Raw genomic sequence first — 15,127 nt, forward strand, 5'->3', positions numbered from 1 at the left:
TGCGTGTGGCCTTGTTTGCTCTACTGGCCCCCACCCATGGCACATCTCTATCGGCCACATAAAGTCACCTTTTTTTAATGTAAGGGAGGCCCAAATTTATTTTTGCATTTTCAAAAGAATATTTTATGTTAATATTGTGATGTGTATTAAAAAATGTTAGACTCCGATATGTTTTGTTAAAGCTTACAGCCAGTGGCGGCCCATCCTTTGGGGGCGCAGGGGCGTCGCCCCCCCCCCCCCCCATCCATGCATCCGGCTCCCTAATATACATGCAGGGTGCCAGACGCATGGATTCCAATGGGGTTTTTTTTTTCTTTGAAGCACGTGATTAGAGCCAGAGACTCTAATAGGCTTCAAAAAAGGGTGGGCTTGGGGCGCAGAGCACTGTGCCCTGAGCCCACCCAGTTACGTGACAATAGCGAATGAATACTTGCTTTTGTCACATGGATTCTTCTCCTCGCCAATCAAGAAGTGGGTCCTGAAGCCCATTTCCCAATTGGCCAAAAGGAGAAGCCATCCTATTGGAGAAGGAGGAGAGAGGAGACGCATAGGAAGCCCAACCCACGGAGAAGACTGAGAGGGAAGCCGCCGCCGTCGCCTCCACATGTCAGTCCAGGGTGAGTGAGCCGACAACTGGGGGGGGGTATGGTGTGCGGGCTGGAGCTGGTGTGGTCCATCTAAGGCCCCCCCCCCCCCCCGGCCCATAGATCACCAGTCTCCACTGCTTAAAGCGTAACCCACACCTTTGTTGAGAAAAGATTATTTCCCTCTGGGTGATCTCTGTACATTACAAGGATTATAACAAACTTTATAACAAACTTTGTTGCAGATTCATGCTTTCAAACTTTGTTGCATTTCGTTACTCTGAAGAAATCATTGTTTGTTCCTCTGTGCTGAGTGGGTCTAATAGGAGTGGTTTCATAATTATCTATCAGCTTTGCAGCTGCAGAGCACTAATGAGGAAAGCTGCTGCATCGCTTTCGACGTGTTCCTTTTGTAAGTAACTCACCAAAAATGAAATTTTTGTTGCAGGGGATGCCAGAAATCTGACTTGTATCTTAGTGCAGACTTCTGGGAAAATTGGTAAGCCAATCACACAAGCAGGAAATTATGTTTCTGGGGGTGTGGTAAAGGTTTTATATAAATAAATAAAACCTGATCATTGTAAGCACCCATGTCAGTGGTAAATGGTTTGCTTCAACCCACTAACTGCTATATCTGTAGGAGAGCTTGTTCTGTAGAAAAACAACAGACTCACGAGGCAGATCACCAGGTGAAAATGGTACAGGAGATGCTCCTGTACCATGCCCGCAACCCTGCATCTTCTGCACTATGCCTGCAGCCCTGCATCTCCTGTACCATGTCCACAGCCCTGCATCTCCTGTATCATGTCCACAGCCCTGCATCTCCTGTACCATGTCCGCAGCCCCTGCATCTCCTGTACCATGTCCACAGCCCCTGCATCTCCTGTACCATGTGCACAGCCCTGCATCTCCTGCACCATGTCCGCAGCCCCTGCATCTCCTGCACTATGCCCGCAGCCCTGCATCTTCTGTACCATGCCCACAACCCTGCATCTCCTGTACCATGTCCACAGCCCTGCATCTCCAGTATTATGTCCGCAGCCCCTGCACCATGCCCGCAGCCTCTGCATCTCCTGCGCAATGCCCACAGCCCCTGTATCTTCTGTACCATGTCCAGAGCCCCTGCATCTCCTGCACCATGCCCACAGCCCCTGCATCTCCTGAATCCATGCCCGCAGCCCCTGCATTTCCTGCACTATGCCTGCAGTCCCTATATCTCCTGTACCATGTCCAGAGTCCCTGCATCTCCTGTACCATGCCCACAACCCTGCATCTCCTGTACTATGTCCACAGCCCTACATCTCCTGTACCATGTTCAGAGCCCCTGCATCTCCTGTACCATGTCCAGAGTCCCTGCATCTCCAGTACCATGCCCACAGCCCTGCATCTCCTGTACCATTTCCACAGCCCTGCATCTCCTGCACCATGCCCGCAGCCCCTGCATCTCCTGCACTATGCCCACAGCCCTGCATCTTCTGTACCATGCCCACAGCCCTGCATCTCCTGTACTATGTCCACAGCCCTACATCTCCTGTACCATGTTCAGAGCCCCTGCATCTCCTGTACCATGCCCACAGCCCCTGCATTTCCTGCACCATGCCCACAGCCCCTGCATTTCCTGCACCATGCCTGCAGCCCCTGCATCTCCTGTACCATGTCCAGAGCCCCTGCATCTCCTGTACCATGTCCAGAGTCCCTGCATCTCCAGTACCATGCCCACAGCCCTGCCTCTCCTGTACCATTTCCACAGCCCTGCATCTCCTGCACCATGCCCGCAGCCCCTGCATCTCCTGCACTATGCCCACAGCCGTGCATCTTCTGTACCATGCCCACAGCCCTGCTTCTCCTGTACCATGTCCACAGCCCTGCATCTCCTGTATCATGTCCGCAGCCCCTGCACCATGCCCGCAGCCCCTGCATCTCCTGCACAATGCCCACAGCTCCTGTATCTCCTGTACCATGTCCAGAGCCCCTGCATCTCCTGAATCCATGCCCGCAGCCCCTGCATCTCCTGAATCCATGCCTGCAGCCCCTGCATTTCCTGCACCATGGCTGCAGCCCCTGCAACTCCTGTACCATGTCCAGAGCCCCTGCATCTCCTGTAACATGTCCGCAGCCCCAGCATCTCCTGTACCATGTCCAGAGCCCCTCCATCTCCTGTACCATGCCCGCAGCCCCTGCATCTCCTGCACCATGCCTGCAGACCCTGCATCTCCTGCACCATGCCTGCAGCCTCTAACATCTCCTGTACCATACCCACACAGTCCCTATGACCACCTCCTGTACCATACCCACAGCCCCTGCATCTCCTATACCATGTCGGCAGCCGCTGACGTCTCCTGTACCATGTCCACACAGCCCCTATGATCGCCTCCTGTACTATGTCTGCACTTTTACCACTTTTAACTGCAATTTGCTTATATATATATATATATATATATATATATATATATATATATAAAGCCTTAAATGTTTTTGTGTCTTATCTATATATAATACACTCTTCAAATGTGCTTTAAAATGCATGGTTTTCCCTTTTATGAACCAGAACATAATGGCGTTATGCTGTTGGGCCATTATAATAATGCTATGGGGCTGGTATGAAACTATTTCCAGGGCTGAATTTTATTCCCAGTCCGACCCTGCTCTTGTAGGATCCTTTATGATGGGATTGACAAACTTCTCAAGTGTAAAAAAAAAAACCTGTTTTCTTGTTCAATAAAGATTTCACCCCCCAGCATTCAGTCTCCATTAATGTCTGCAGGGGAAAGCTATACCTGCTATATCACTGCTATACCTGCTGTGGATTATCGCTATTGGGAGAGTCTACTTCTTATTGCTACCGAGACCAGAGTTATTCCGCATAACTAGGGGGAAAAGGACGTCTCTGGCGGTGAGAACCGTGTTCCTACCCAAGTGGCCGCCATATTGCTCTTTTATTGTTTGTAGCGCAAAAAATAAAAACCACAGAGGTGCTCGAATACAACCAAAAGAAAGTACTATTCGTGGGAAAAATAGGACATCAATTTTATTTGGGTACAGCGTTGCACGACCGCGCAATTGTAAGTTAAAGTAACGCAGTGCCGAATCGCAAAAAATGGCCTGGTCATTAAGGGGGAAAATCCTTCCAGTCCTTAAGTGGTTAATGAGCGAGCCATGATGATGGAAAGAAAGGGGTACGTACATATAGCATGCCTCCAACTGAATCCTAGACATCCTAAAACAGGACAGGGGCAGCCAAAAACTGATCCTGGGAATCAGAGTTAGGGGGTCGGCTAATTTGCAAAACTCTTAATCAGTTCTATTCAAAACTCTAAAAGACTCTTTGAAGCTACTAAAAGTCTAGAATTCTAACTTAACAATTTACTTTCTATAGTGTTTATTCATACATCTGAGCAAAAAAAAATGTTTTATATATATATATATATATGTTTTTTTTAAAATATTATTTTTATAATAATTATAATGTATATAGTATGTATTTATACATCTGAGCAAAAGTATATATATATTTATATTATTAATATTGTTATTAGGCTGTTTTATTACTTTTGTTATAATAATTATAATGCATATAGTATTTATATATCTGAGCAAAAGTATATATATATATATATATATATATATATACATATATATGCATATATATATATATATATATATATATATATATACATTTGCTCAGATGTATAAATAAATGCTATATGCATTATAAATATTATAACAATAATAGTAAAAAAAAAATACAGCTTATGCATATATATATTTATATATATATATATATATATATATATATATATATATATATATATATATATAAATAGATAGATATATAATTAATATTTTTTATTAGGCTGTCAGTCCTCCATCCTATAGTATATTACTGGGGTATTTCAACTGTAGATTGTGCAAGTATGTTTATAATAATTATAATGCGTATAGTATTTATTTATACATCTGAGCAAAAGTATATATATATATATATGTATATATATATATATATATATATATATATATTTATAATATTAATATTGTTATTAGGCTGTTTTATTATTATTGTTATAATAATTATAATGAATATAGTATTTATATATCTGAGCAAAAGTATATATATATATATGCGTATATGTATATATATATATATATATATATATATATATATATATATATATATATTAATATATATATATTTTTATATATATATATATATATATACACTTTTACTCAGATGTATAAATAAATGCCATATGCATTATAGTTATTATAACAATAATAGTAAAAAAAAAAAAAAATTCAGCATATATATATTATTAATATTGTTATTAGGCTGTCAGTCCTCCCTCCTATAGTATATTACTGGGATATTTCCACTGTAGATTGTGCAAGTATGTTTTGTTCACGTATGCACATTACACAGATTAGAACAAAGCTCATGTTTTTGTTGGAGATGAGATTCCTCAAATAGTTAATAGAGATGCCTTCAAAATCAGTTAAATGTGTCACATAAAGCAATAGGAGGGATGCTCTAGATAGGGAACACAGCCCTCTTTTTTCCACCAATGAGAACAAGGAAAAAGGTCCAACTCCCATTTTTTGGGACTATTTTAAAGACAGTGTTGCCTAACCTCTAACTCTTCTGGTCAGCTGTGCGTGCGTTGGATTCCTGAGAGACAAGAGATTACCTCATCCCTGAAATAAAGATAGACTTTACATACAGAGGTAAGTAGGTGCAATTTTTCTTTTAAATTATAATTTATATACAAAATATTAGGATGAAAAAGAAAATACGCTTGCCGAAATTGTGCTGTTTTGATTTATACCTATTATTTACATTTTTTAATTATTTTTGTTATTTTTTTTTAATGGAGGTTTTATTACAACTGGTTTAGGATTTTTTAATGTGTGTATAATTTGCACTTTTGTTATTTCTTACACTTATGTTTTTTGTTTTTTTTTATATAATTTTTATGTATTTATTCTGTAGATTTATAATAAATAGTTCTTTAAAAATGTATTTTAAATTATGGAAATAAAGTAAACAGTACAAATTATATGTTCTGCCCTGATTTTATGTTATTTTCGATTATAGTTTAATTTGTTTTTTTAAACTATTTTCCTGCATTGTGTTCAGTGTTCTTTTATGGGGATTTCATGCAAATGTTTTATACTGTCCTTTAATGTAACTTAACGAAAAGATCAACAGATTATTTTACAACATATATTAAAATGAGATGTCATAAAAAGTTTGAATGTTATAAAAAGTTTGGGAATAATATCAAAGATAATACAAATCATTATTGCAGTAGAAATATCAACTTTTAATGATCCCCAAAACACTTTTTCTGATACCATATTCCCATGTAAGAGAATATCAACAATATTATGCAGAATTTGCAATACTTAACTATTTCAGCGGATTATTTCTAGTCATTTATTGTTGCTGAAATAGATAAATATTACAGATCCGGCTCAATTCTATTGATATTCTCTTACATGGAGGATATGGGATCAGGAACGGTGTTTGGGATCTTAGAAATTGGTATTTCTACTGCAATTAATTATTTGTATTATCTTTGTGGTTGCTGGCACCCCAGTTTATATTTTTTATTACTATTTTGCTTATTACTGATTTTTACTGATTTTTTTAATAGGCTTATTTAAAGTGATAATTTAATTAATTAAAGTGAAATTTAAAATATAATTCACTGTGTTCCAAGATTTCATTTTCTATAAGATGCAATTTAATGTATTCTTCAGTAGACTACACTGTCTTATCATGATTCAACAGGATATATACCTAGTTTACCTATTAATATATTCATCTGGGACTCTTTTCATCGTCCTTACATTTTTCATTAATACATTTTATCATTTATACCCATTTATTTGCACCACATGGGCTAAATTAGAGTACCTATGAGCACAGAATAATAATAATAATTTTTCTCCCTTCTTAAAATATTGAAGAGAGTATTTAAAATAAAAAAAATAGCATACTATAGTACAAATTAACTTATCTCAAGATTTATTAGAAGTTTAAAATTATTGGAGAAGAGATCATCGTTAATGGCCTAGAAAGTTTTATATATTGGCATAGTATTCTTGGTTACAGTATAATTAAAAGACTTATTAATATTATTATTATTTCTTTTTTTATGTTATTTTATGTTATTTTATTTAATTTTATTTAATTTTATTTAATTTATTTTTTCTTAACTATACCTAAAATTCATTTTTTTTTTTAAGTTTTTAAAATATACATACCAGTATCTTTTTCTTTTTTAACCTTTTGTATTAATTTGCATAAAATATTTACTTACTAAGTCCAGAATGCATAAATGCAAAGCATGCTGGGCTTTATAACAAGAAAGCCCAGAATGAGATGCATACACTGCTGAATGTAGCCTACAAATCAAGATGCTCCCCTGTCTGCACAACAAATTATTATCATTTTTGTGGGTTATTTAGCAACAGCTGCAGATAAAAAAAAACGTAGAAAGCTTGTGTTTTGCTTAAAGAAGCTGTCTGCAGGTGGTAAATATATATATATTAAAATATATATATATATATATATATATATATATATATATATATATATATATATACAAAACTTAAAATTTGCCTGGAAAACAAAAAATGTTAAGATAATTTTTGGGTATTGAACACAGTAAAGTAAAAAAAAAAAAAAAAAAATTCATTTTTTTTTCTAAAGTTTTTAAAATATACATACCAGTATCTTTTTTCTTTATTAACCTTTGTATTAATTTGTATAAAATATTTACTTACTAAGTCCAGAATGCATAAATGCAAAGCATGCTGGGCTTTATAACAAGAAAGCCCAGAATGAGATGCATACACTGCTGAATGTAGCCTACAAATCAAGATGCTCCCCTGTCTGCACAACAAATTATTATCATTCTTGTGGGCTATTTAACAACAGCTGCAGATAAAAAAAAAAACGTAGAAAGCTTGTGTTTTGCTTAAAGAAGCTGTCTGCAGGTGGTAAATATATATATATATATATATATGTATATATATATATATATATATATATATATATATATATATATATATATATATATATTTATTTTATTTATTTCAAGTTCTTATATAGTGCTGTCAATTTACGCAGTGCTTTACATATACATTACACATTCACATCAGTCCCTGCCCTCAAGGAGCTTACAATCTAAGGTCCCTAACTCACATTCATACATATATATATATATATATATATATATATATATATATATATATATATATATATCATTTTAAATTTGCCTTAAAAATCATTTTAACATAATTTTTGGGTATTGAACACAGTAAATTAAAAACAAAAAATAAGAACACTCCCTTTCAAGACTTTTACTTACATTTTGTATTTTATAATTGATATATTATTACACTATGGGCCTTTTTTTCTTGCAGACCCATTTTTGCTCCTTCGTTGAAACGACTTAGGTTTACATTTTTAATGCTAATTATTTTTTCATGTGTGCTAAATTTTATTTGTTTATCTTAATCATAAAGGATGCTAAACGGATCTAGCTCAACCTCAAAAATATGCCACAGTAGGGGGGGGGGGGTCCAGTTAACCCCTACATGAACCAACAACCACTTACTTGCTTACTGAACTAGTAGCCATTCCTAATTGGAGCTTTTTCCGAAAGGCACCTTATTACTTTCTATTAGTGAACTGCAATACGGATCTTTATGGCTGCGCTGGGTTCATAGTTATATGCAAAAAATTTAGTCATACGGGTGCAAGAGCGGAGGAGTGACTAATGCAGCTGCCTGTCCCGTATGACAACGTTGTCAGGTTTTTAATTTTGTTGGTGAAGGTGATAAATTCTAGACATTTTTATCATTGTTACATGTATCGGTTTTCAATAAAGTAACTTTTTAAAATTAATTGGATTCCTCTGTGATGAATCTCTTGATGGGTTTCCTCTTTAGTATTATATGGTTGGTTGTCTTAGCTCTCTCAATAATATTTTGTTAATATCACCTTATAGCAAAAATGCAGACGGACGCCTACGTAATTCAGGTGAACGGCTCCTCGGTCCACCCTAAAGTCCTAGATGTACATGTCAACATTCAAGGAACAAATGGCATTGAGAAGATCAAAAACCGAAAACCGAGGTGGTCTGTACGGGCATCCGAAATGTCAAAGAAGACGTTTAATCCCATCCGAGCCATTGTGGACACTATGAAGGCCACCCCCAATCCCAACAAGCCAATGATTGCCTTGTCTATAGGTCAGTGTCTCATTTTATCTCTAGATGTTCCAACAGTTCTCTGGTTTAATACAGCTGTCATGTTCCTTTACCACTTCAAGACCGGAAGGATTTGCCCCCTTAATGACCAGGCCCTGTTTTGTGATTTGGCAGTGCGTTACTTTAACGGACAATTGCGCAGTCGTGCGACGCTGTACCCAAATGAAATTGGCGTGCTTTTTTTCCACACAAATAGAGCTTTCTTTTGATGGTTTTTAATCACCTGTGCGATTTTTATTTTTTGCACTATAAACAAAAATAAAGCGACAATTTAAAAAAAAAAAAACAATATTTTTCACATCATGCTATATAACATTCTCAAAAAAAAAATGTAAAAATCAAAATTTTTTAACATTTTAGGCCAATTTGTTTTCTGCTACATATTTTTGGTAAAAAAAAATTGCAATAAGCGTATTTTAAATGGTTTGCGCAAAAGTTATCGCATCTACTAACTATGGAAAAGATTTATGTCATTTTTATTGTTTTTTTTTTTACCAGTAATGGCAGCAATCTGCGATTTTTTGCGGGACAGCGACATTGCTGCGGACAGATCGGACCCCTAACTGACATTTTTGACACTTTTGGGGGGACCAGTGACATTACTACAGTAATCAGTGCTATAAATATGCACTGTTACTGTAATAATGCCATTGGTAGGGAAGGGGTTAACAGTATAGGTGATCAAGGGGTTAAATGTGACCCTATGGGAGTAATTTTAACTGTATGGGGGCTGGACTTGTGAAATGACCATAGAGACATGTGATCCTATATAGAAGGATCACATGAGCTCTGTGATCATTTCAGAGAGAAGGACGGTCAGCTGTGTTTATAACAGCCAACTGTCCTCTCTCAGTGGGGATCGTGCTTGTCAGGCGGCAATTGGAGACGTCTGACACCCGCATCGGCTTCCTCGCTGACGATGGGGGGCGGGAGCTCACCGTCGGCGGCGCGCGCTCGCCCCCTAGCTCCTCCCAGGCGAGCGACGTATCCCTACGTCGCTTTGCCTGTACGAGCCAGCTTGCCGCCGTAAATATAACTTAAGCGGTCGGCAACTGGTAATATAAAGGCTAAATGTAAAGGAATACGCTATGTAAAGGAATAATTTCTGAATCTATTCCCCATCATAGGAAGTAACGTCAGAAAAAAAGTTTGGGAACTTCCTGCAGTACACAGAGATATAAGGAAACCTTTAACTCAGCATTATCTCTGACAATAAGAAACACCAGTTGTGGGTGGACTGACCCCAATTTAAAAGTTTTGACAGATTGGGAGATTGGGACTAAGCGCTGCGCAAACATTTGGCGCCATATAAATACCGAATAATAATAATAATTGGTACTAATTATGAATTTGTAGCTCCTGCACCAAATTAATCCAGCATTAAAATAATATGAATCGTTTTTTTTGGCTAGAACTGATACAAGTACCTAAATTTGTTATTATATTATTATATGTACTCCCCTGCACTGCAGCACTCGATGATGATTTTCTGATTCTGAGCTAATCAGGAGTCTTCCCATTGCATAGGTAGTCATGCTTACAATAAGAGAAAGGACAGGGACAATTTTGCCAATTTTCTACTGCAATTTCAATGTCCTGTCAAAGGCGGGGACAGATCCTGAACCCAACTATACTGATTAACTGATACATTGGGGGTTGACTTTGATGGGGAATAGGGAACAGCCATTTTATTTATCAAACATTTATTTATAATTATCAAACATGTATTTATGATTAAGCAGATATATTGGATGTATATGTGAGAAGTCATATTGTATAACAGATGTTGTGTTCAAAAGCCATTTACACCTCCAGCTGTATAGATTGCTATCTAGACCTTTGAAGACCTATTCAGCAAACAAGCCTTGGAATTGATGTAAATGACCATGCGCATATCAAAGAATGTCACCAAAGACTCAAATGGGACTTCAAAAGAATTTAGTTAGCTAGGTGCCACCCACTTCAGAATGTATAAATTGTGATACAAGTCCTTAGGAAGATAGAGCAAATGTTTTCAAACCAACAGAATGTAATGTGACTGAATTGCTCTCCAAACATGTCTTTCTATTTACATGTTTGTAAAAATAAATATATTTTTCAATCTGGCTTTAACAGTCAAAATGTTACTGAAACCCATGAGTTTTGGGGTTTCCCCTGCGGCTTCCTAAAGGCAAATAGGTTATTCACTTCACAAGAAAATGTTCTCATAGCTTAGTGAATAAGGTAAAGCTGTGCTGACTTCCATCATTCAATCATGAAAAGGCAAAAAATAATGTTGTTTTTTTTTTTTTCCTTGCATCTCATTGGATATTCTTTGCAAAGTGAATTTTCTCTTGCAAATTGAACAGCCTATTTGCCTTAAGTAAATCAACCTGTGTTGCTTTTCCCACAACATCCAGGTGGGCTGTTCTAGCAAAACCTAATGATCTTGTTCTCCACTACAGGAGCACCACTCTAAGTGCAGTATTAGAAGGACTGTGGCTTTATTAAAACAATTAAGAACCTTACAAGATATAAGATGGTACAGTATGTGCACGTCAGACCCTCAAGGGGTCAGAGAGGCTATAACACACAAGCAGCGCGTCTGTGGCTCAGCAAGATCTGTAAAAATGGTAGTTACGGATGGTGAGGAAAGCAGGAGGCTTCCAAACCGGCACTACTCAAGACCGCTTGTGTGAGCCGTCAGGTTCCTGGTTGGGCTGACGTCATATGCCCAACCAGGAACCTGACGTTCCTTGTGTGTTATAGCCTCTCTGACCCCTAGAGGGTCTGACGTGCACATACCATCTTATATCTTTTAAGTGTCCTAATTGTTTTAATAAAGCCACAGTCCTCTAATACTGCACTTTGAGTGGCGATCCTGTTTTTGGTTTTATGTTCCTCAGAGACTCCTTCATCTCCTGTGAGCTGCCTTCTAGTTGTGCTTGTTAGTGCTCCTGCTACTGCTGTTCATCTGCCGTTCCTGCCAGATCCTTTACGTTTAGGTTATCGCTTTGGATATCATGTCTCGTCCACCTATGCGCCATCTCCCCTGCCTCAATTCTTTGTTCTCAACTACGTTTGATTTTTGTTATAGGAGACCCTACGGTATTTGGGAATCTTCCAACTGATGATGAAGTTACCAAAGCTATGAAGGAAGCAATTGACTCTCAGAAGTATAATGGATATGCTCCAAGTATAGGTCAGTCCCAGCACAAGGTTGTTTTTTATGTAGATCTGCTCTTTCAAATTTCCTTTTTCATCTTTTTATGTAAACAATTTAAAAAATCTTTTAGAGTTTTCCTCCACTTAAATATGACATTGCGATATTAGATGAAGTGTGTGAGTCACCTGCTGTTTTTATTGGTTCTTCAACAGTGAGATCTCCCTGCCATAAATCCTGGCTCTGATTTCACCCATGTTGAGGTTTTTAATGTCCTTACCCAACCTGCATTCTTCATAACCTATTACATCTTGCCACCGGTGTCAAAAAGAGATAAAAGAGGGATATGGTTCGTTCATATTTTAATGTCTGAGGTTTACAACCACTTTAAAGCCCAACGAAAAAATGTCCTTGCAGTGGGGCTGTGCCCACGCTGCAAGTGTTAACTGCTTGTTTCGTCCAGGGGAGATGAGAAAGCCTTATGATCCAGTGGTGGACTTTTCTTGGTGTCCTCGCATCTAGAACAGGTCTATGGAGCTTTCTCTGGGCTTCATGACATCAGGACCAGTCTTCCATTCAAGACCGCTAGACTGTGGGGAGGCAGGAGCTGCAGGGAACGGTCTTGGCGGGGAGGATCAGATAAGTATATCTCCCTTCATTTCTTCCCTAGACCAAATTGAGCAATAAACCCTTGCAATGCGGGACTTATTAGGTGGTTTAACTTTCCAGTACTAGCAATACTGAAAGATCAGTTTAAGGTGGGCTGAACCCCTAATTTCCCTTAAAGAGGAGTTCTAGCTGGGGGGAAAAAAAATTTAAAGTCAGCAGATACAAATACTGTAGTTGCTGATATTTAATCTATAGACACTTACCTGTCCAGGGAGTCTGCGGTGTCAGCACCCCAGCCGATTCTCAGATCGGCTGTCAGGTGCTGCCGCTGCCATTCTTTCTAAGGAAAACCTACAATGAAGCCTTTCGGCTTCACAGCCGGTCACCTACTGCGCATTCTTATTGGCTTGGCGGTGGGGGGGAGGAGAAGGGGGATGGAACTTCCAAGGGACTGCGCCGTGGCGCTGTCTCCCGAAAGTGGGGAAGGGTACCTGTCAAAAACAGGTACCCGTTCCCCCTTAAAGTTGTCAAATGTGGCACCGGAGGGTTACAGGAAGCAGATGAGCGGAAGTTCCACTTTTGGGTGGAACTCGCCTTTAAATTTTAATTTATGCAAAAAGAAATGTAGGTTCCATCTGCCTTTTTTACTGTAGATTTAAAAATAAAAACAGCATCTTATTGACTACTTTTCCTAAACTTTTTTTGAAAGAAAAGTTTGCTATCATTGTTTTCCTATTTATTTGTAGGATATCAGTCGAGCAGGGAAGTAATTGCCAAATTCTACACGTGTCCCGAAGCACCATTGGAAGCCAAGGTAGGTTGGTGGAAGCGACAATAATTTTGCATGTACACCAGTGGCTCCAGGTGGTCAACCAGTGGTTCAGGTGGTCAAACAAGTTAACCAGTAGTGCAACTGGTCAACCAGTCAACTAGTGATTCAGGTGGTTTACCAGTGATTAAGGTGGTCAACCAGTAATTCAGGTGGTCAAACCAGTCAACCAGTGGTTCAGGTGGTCAACCGGTGATTCAGGTGGTCAAACCAGTCAACCAGTTATTCAGATGGTCAATCCAGTGGTTGAGGTGGTCAACCAGTCAACCAGTGGTTCAGGTGGTCAAACCAGTGGTCACCTTACAAGGAATTAGGGGGCCTCAAATGCTGCCTCCATAATCTCCAAAGGACCACATATAATATTCATTATATGTAATGTTATTGAAGACCATCATAGACTGAAGACTTATTAGAGGAACTGGTCTGAGAGGGTTATACAGGGGTGATTGGAGACTGCAGACTCGGTACATTAAATGATATTGTTAGAGGTTATTGGTATTTAAATTCACTTTGCAAATCAGTGCTCCCACTACTGACTGCTGGGGCTCGAGGGCCGCACTTCTAAAGCCAAAGGGCCACGTGTGGCTTTTGGATTGCAGTTTGGGCACAAGGGATGTAAACCTTCTTAATTTTTTTATTTTAACTTGCAATTGCTCTTCTTAAAACAGAAACACTGTAAAACATCAAAAACTTAAAGTATATTTTAATATATATATATATATATTTTTTTTTTTTTCGTAATTTGAAAAAGGGTTGCAAAAGGTGAAAACCCATGTCAGGTTATTTTCCCATCTGTGTCCTATTAGTTAGCTTTCAGTACCCAGCCGCTGTCCTATAGACACAATGCAACATGAGCAAAGCTTTCCTAATATATAGCATAATTTTAGATATACTTCAACTTTTTTCAACTTTTGATGTTTTACAGTGTTTCTTTTTTAATATGTAGCTACAGTTAGTGAGGGAAATCTCTCCAATCTCCCAGATAGCTGTAAAAACCCAACAAAGGGGTTTAATCCCTCCCCATTTTATCCAAAGCAAAAAAAAAAAAAGGCATTTTGCATGGACTTTCTCTTTAAGGACAGCGGGCAGAACCATGCAAATCAACCCTTTCTTTCCACAGGCCAAATATACATTTAGAACTTCTGGCTTATAGCATTAAGTGTAGGAGTAAGCAAGTCATCCAATATCATTATGTCTTATTACTTTTGATCATCTTTGCCCTTAGGACGTTATCCTCTCCAGTGGTTGCAGCCAAGCTATTGAACTGGCTCTGGCCGTGCTGGCCAATCCAGGCCAAAACATCCTGGTCCCTCGACCTGGGTTTTCCCTCTACAAGACTTTGGCCTTATCTCTGGGGGTGGAAGTGAAACTTTACAACTTGATTGTGAGTATTTTCCTTCATAAAATGTAAAGCATCATCCATGTATGTAGTTTGTATATGTGTTTAATACAACACTACAAGAGAATGAGATTCAAAACGTGTTATTACCAATATATTAGAAGGGTGGTTTGGAAAATGAAAGAATCTTGGTTGGCCCAGCCAGTATTGCCAGTTGGGGGGGAAGAGGGATTCTGTTTGTATTTTAAACTCTTTTTATTGAAAAAAAAAAAGAAAATGTTCAATTGTAACATATATAATTAGAATTAATGTGATGTCCCCTCACTGTCACCTCATTTAAAACTGATT

General features: G+C 38.3%; 1 protein-coding gene across 2 annotated transcripts in view; it reads left to right on the plus strand.

The window, feature by feature from the left end:
* Positions 1 to 5,185: 5,185 nt before the first annotated feature.
* TAT (tyrosine aminotransferase) overlaps positions 5,186 to 15,127 on the plus strand; it is a 30,784-nt gene continuing 20,842 nt past the window's right edge. The window contains exons 1-5 of one of the 2 annotated variants that reach the window (XM_082270746.1): positions 5,186 to 5,311; positions 8,611 to 8,842; positions 11,937 to 12,041; positions 13,358 to 13,425; positions 14,666 to 14,824. In XM_082270746.1, coding sequence (XP_082126872.1) covers positions 8,749 to 8,842; positions 11,937 to 12,041; positions 13,358 to 13,425; positions 14,666 to 14,824 — 426 coding nt within the window. In that variant the 5' untranslated portion in view covers positions 5,186 to 5,311; positions 8,611 to 8,748. Of the gene's footprint in view, positions 5,312 to 8,599; positions 8,843 to 11,936; positions 12,042 to 13,357; positions 13,426 to 14,665; positions 14,825 to 15,127 lie in introns of both variants that reach the window. The other variant, XM_082270745.1, reaches the window with a different exon arrangement.

This window comes from Pelophylax lessonae (assembly GCF_965119305.1).
Source record: "Pelophylax lessonae genome assembly, chromosome: 10".
Classification (NCBI taxonomy): Eukaryota; Metazoa; Chordata; class Amphibia; order Anura; family Ranidae; genus Pelophylax; species Pelophylax lessonae.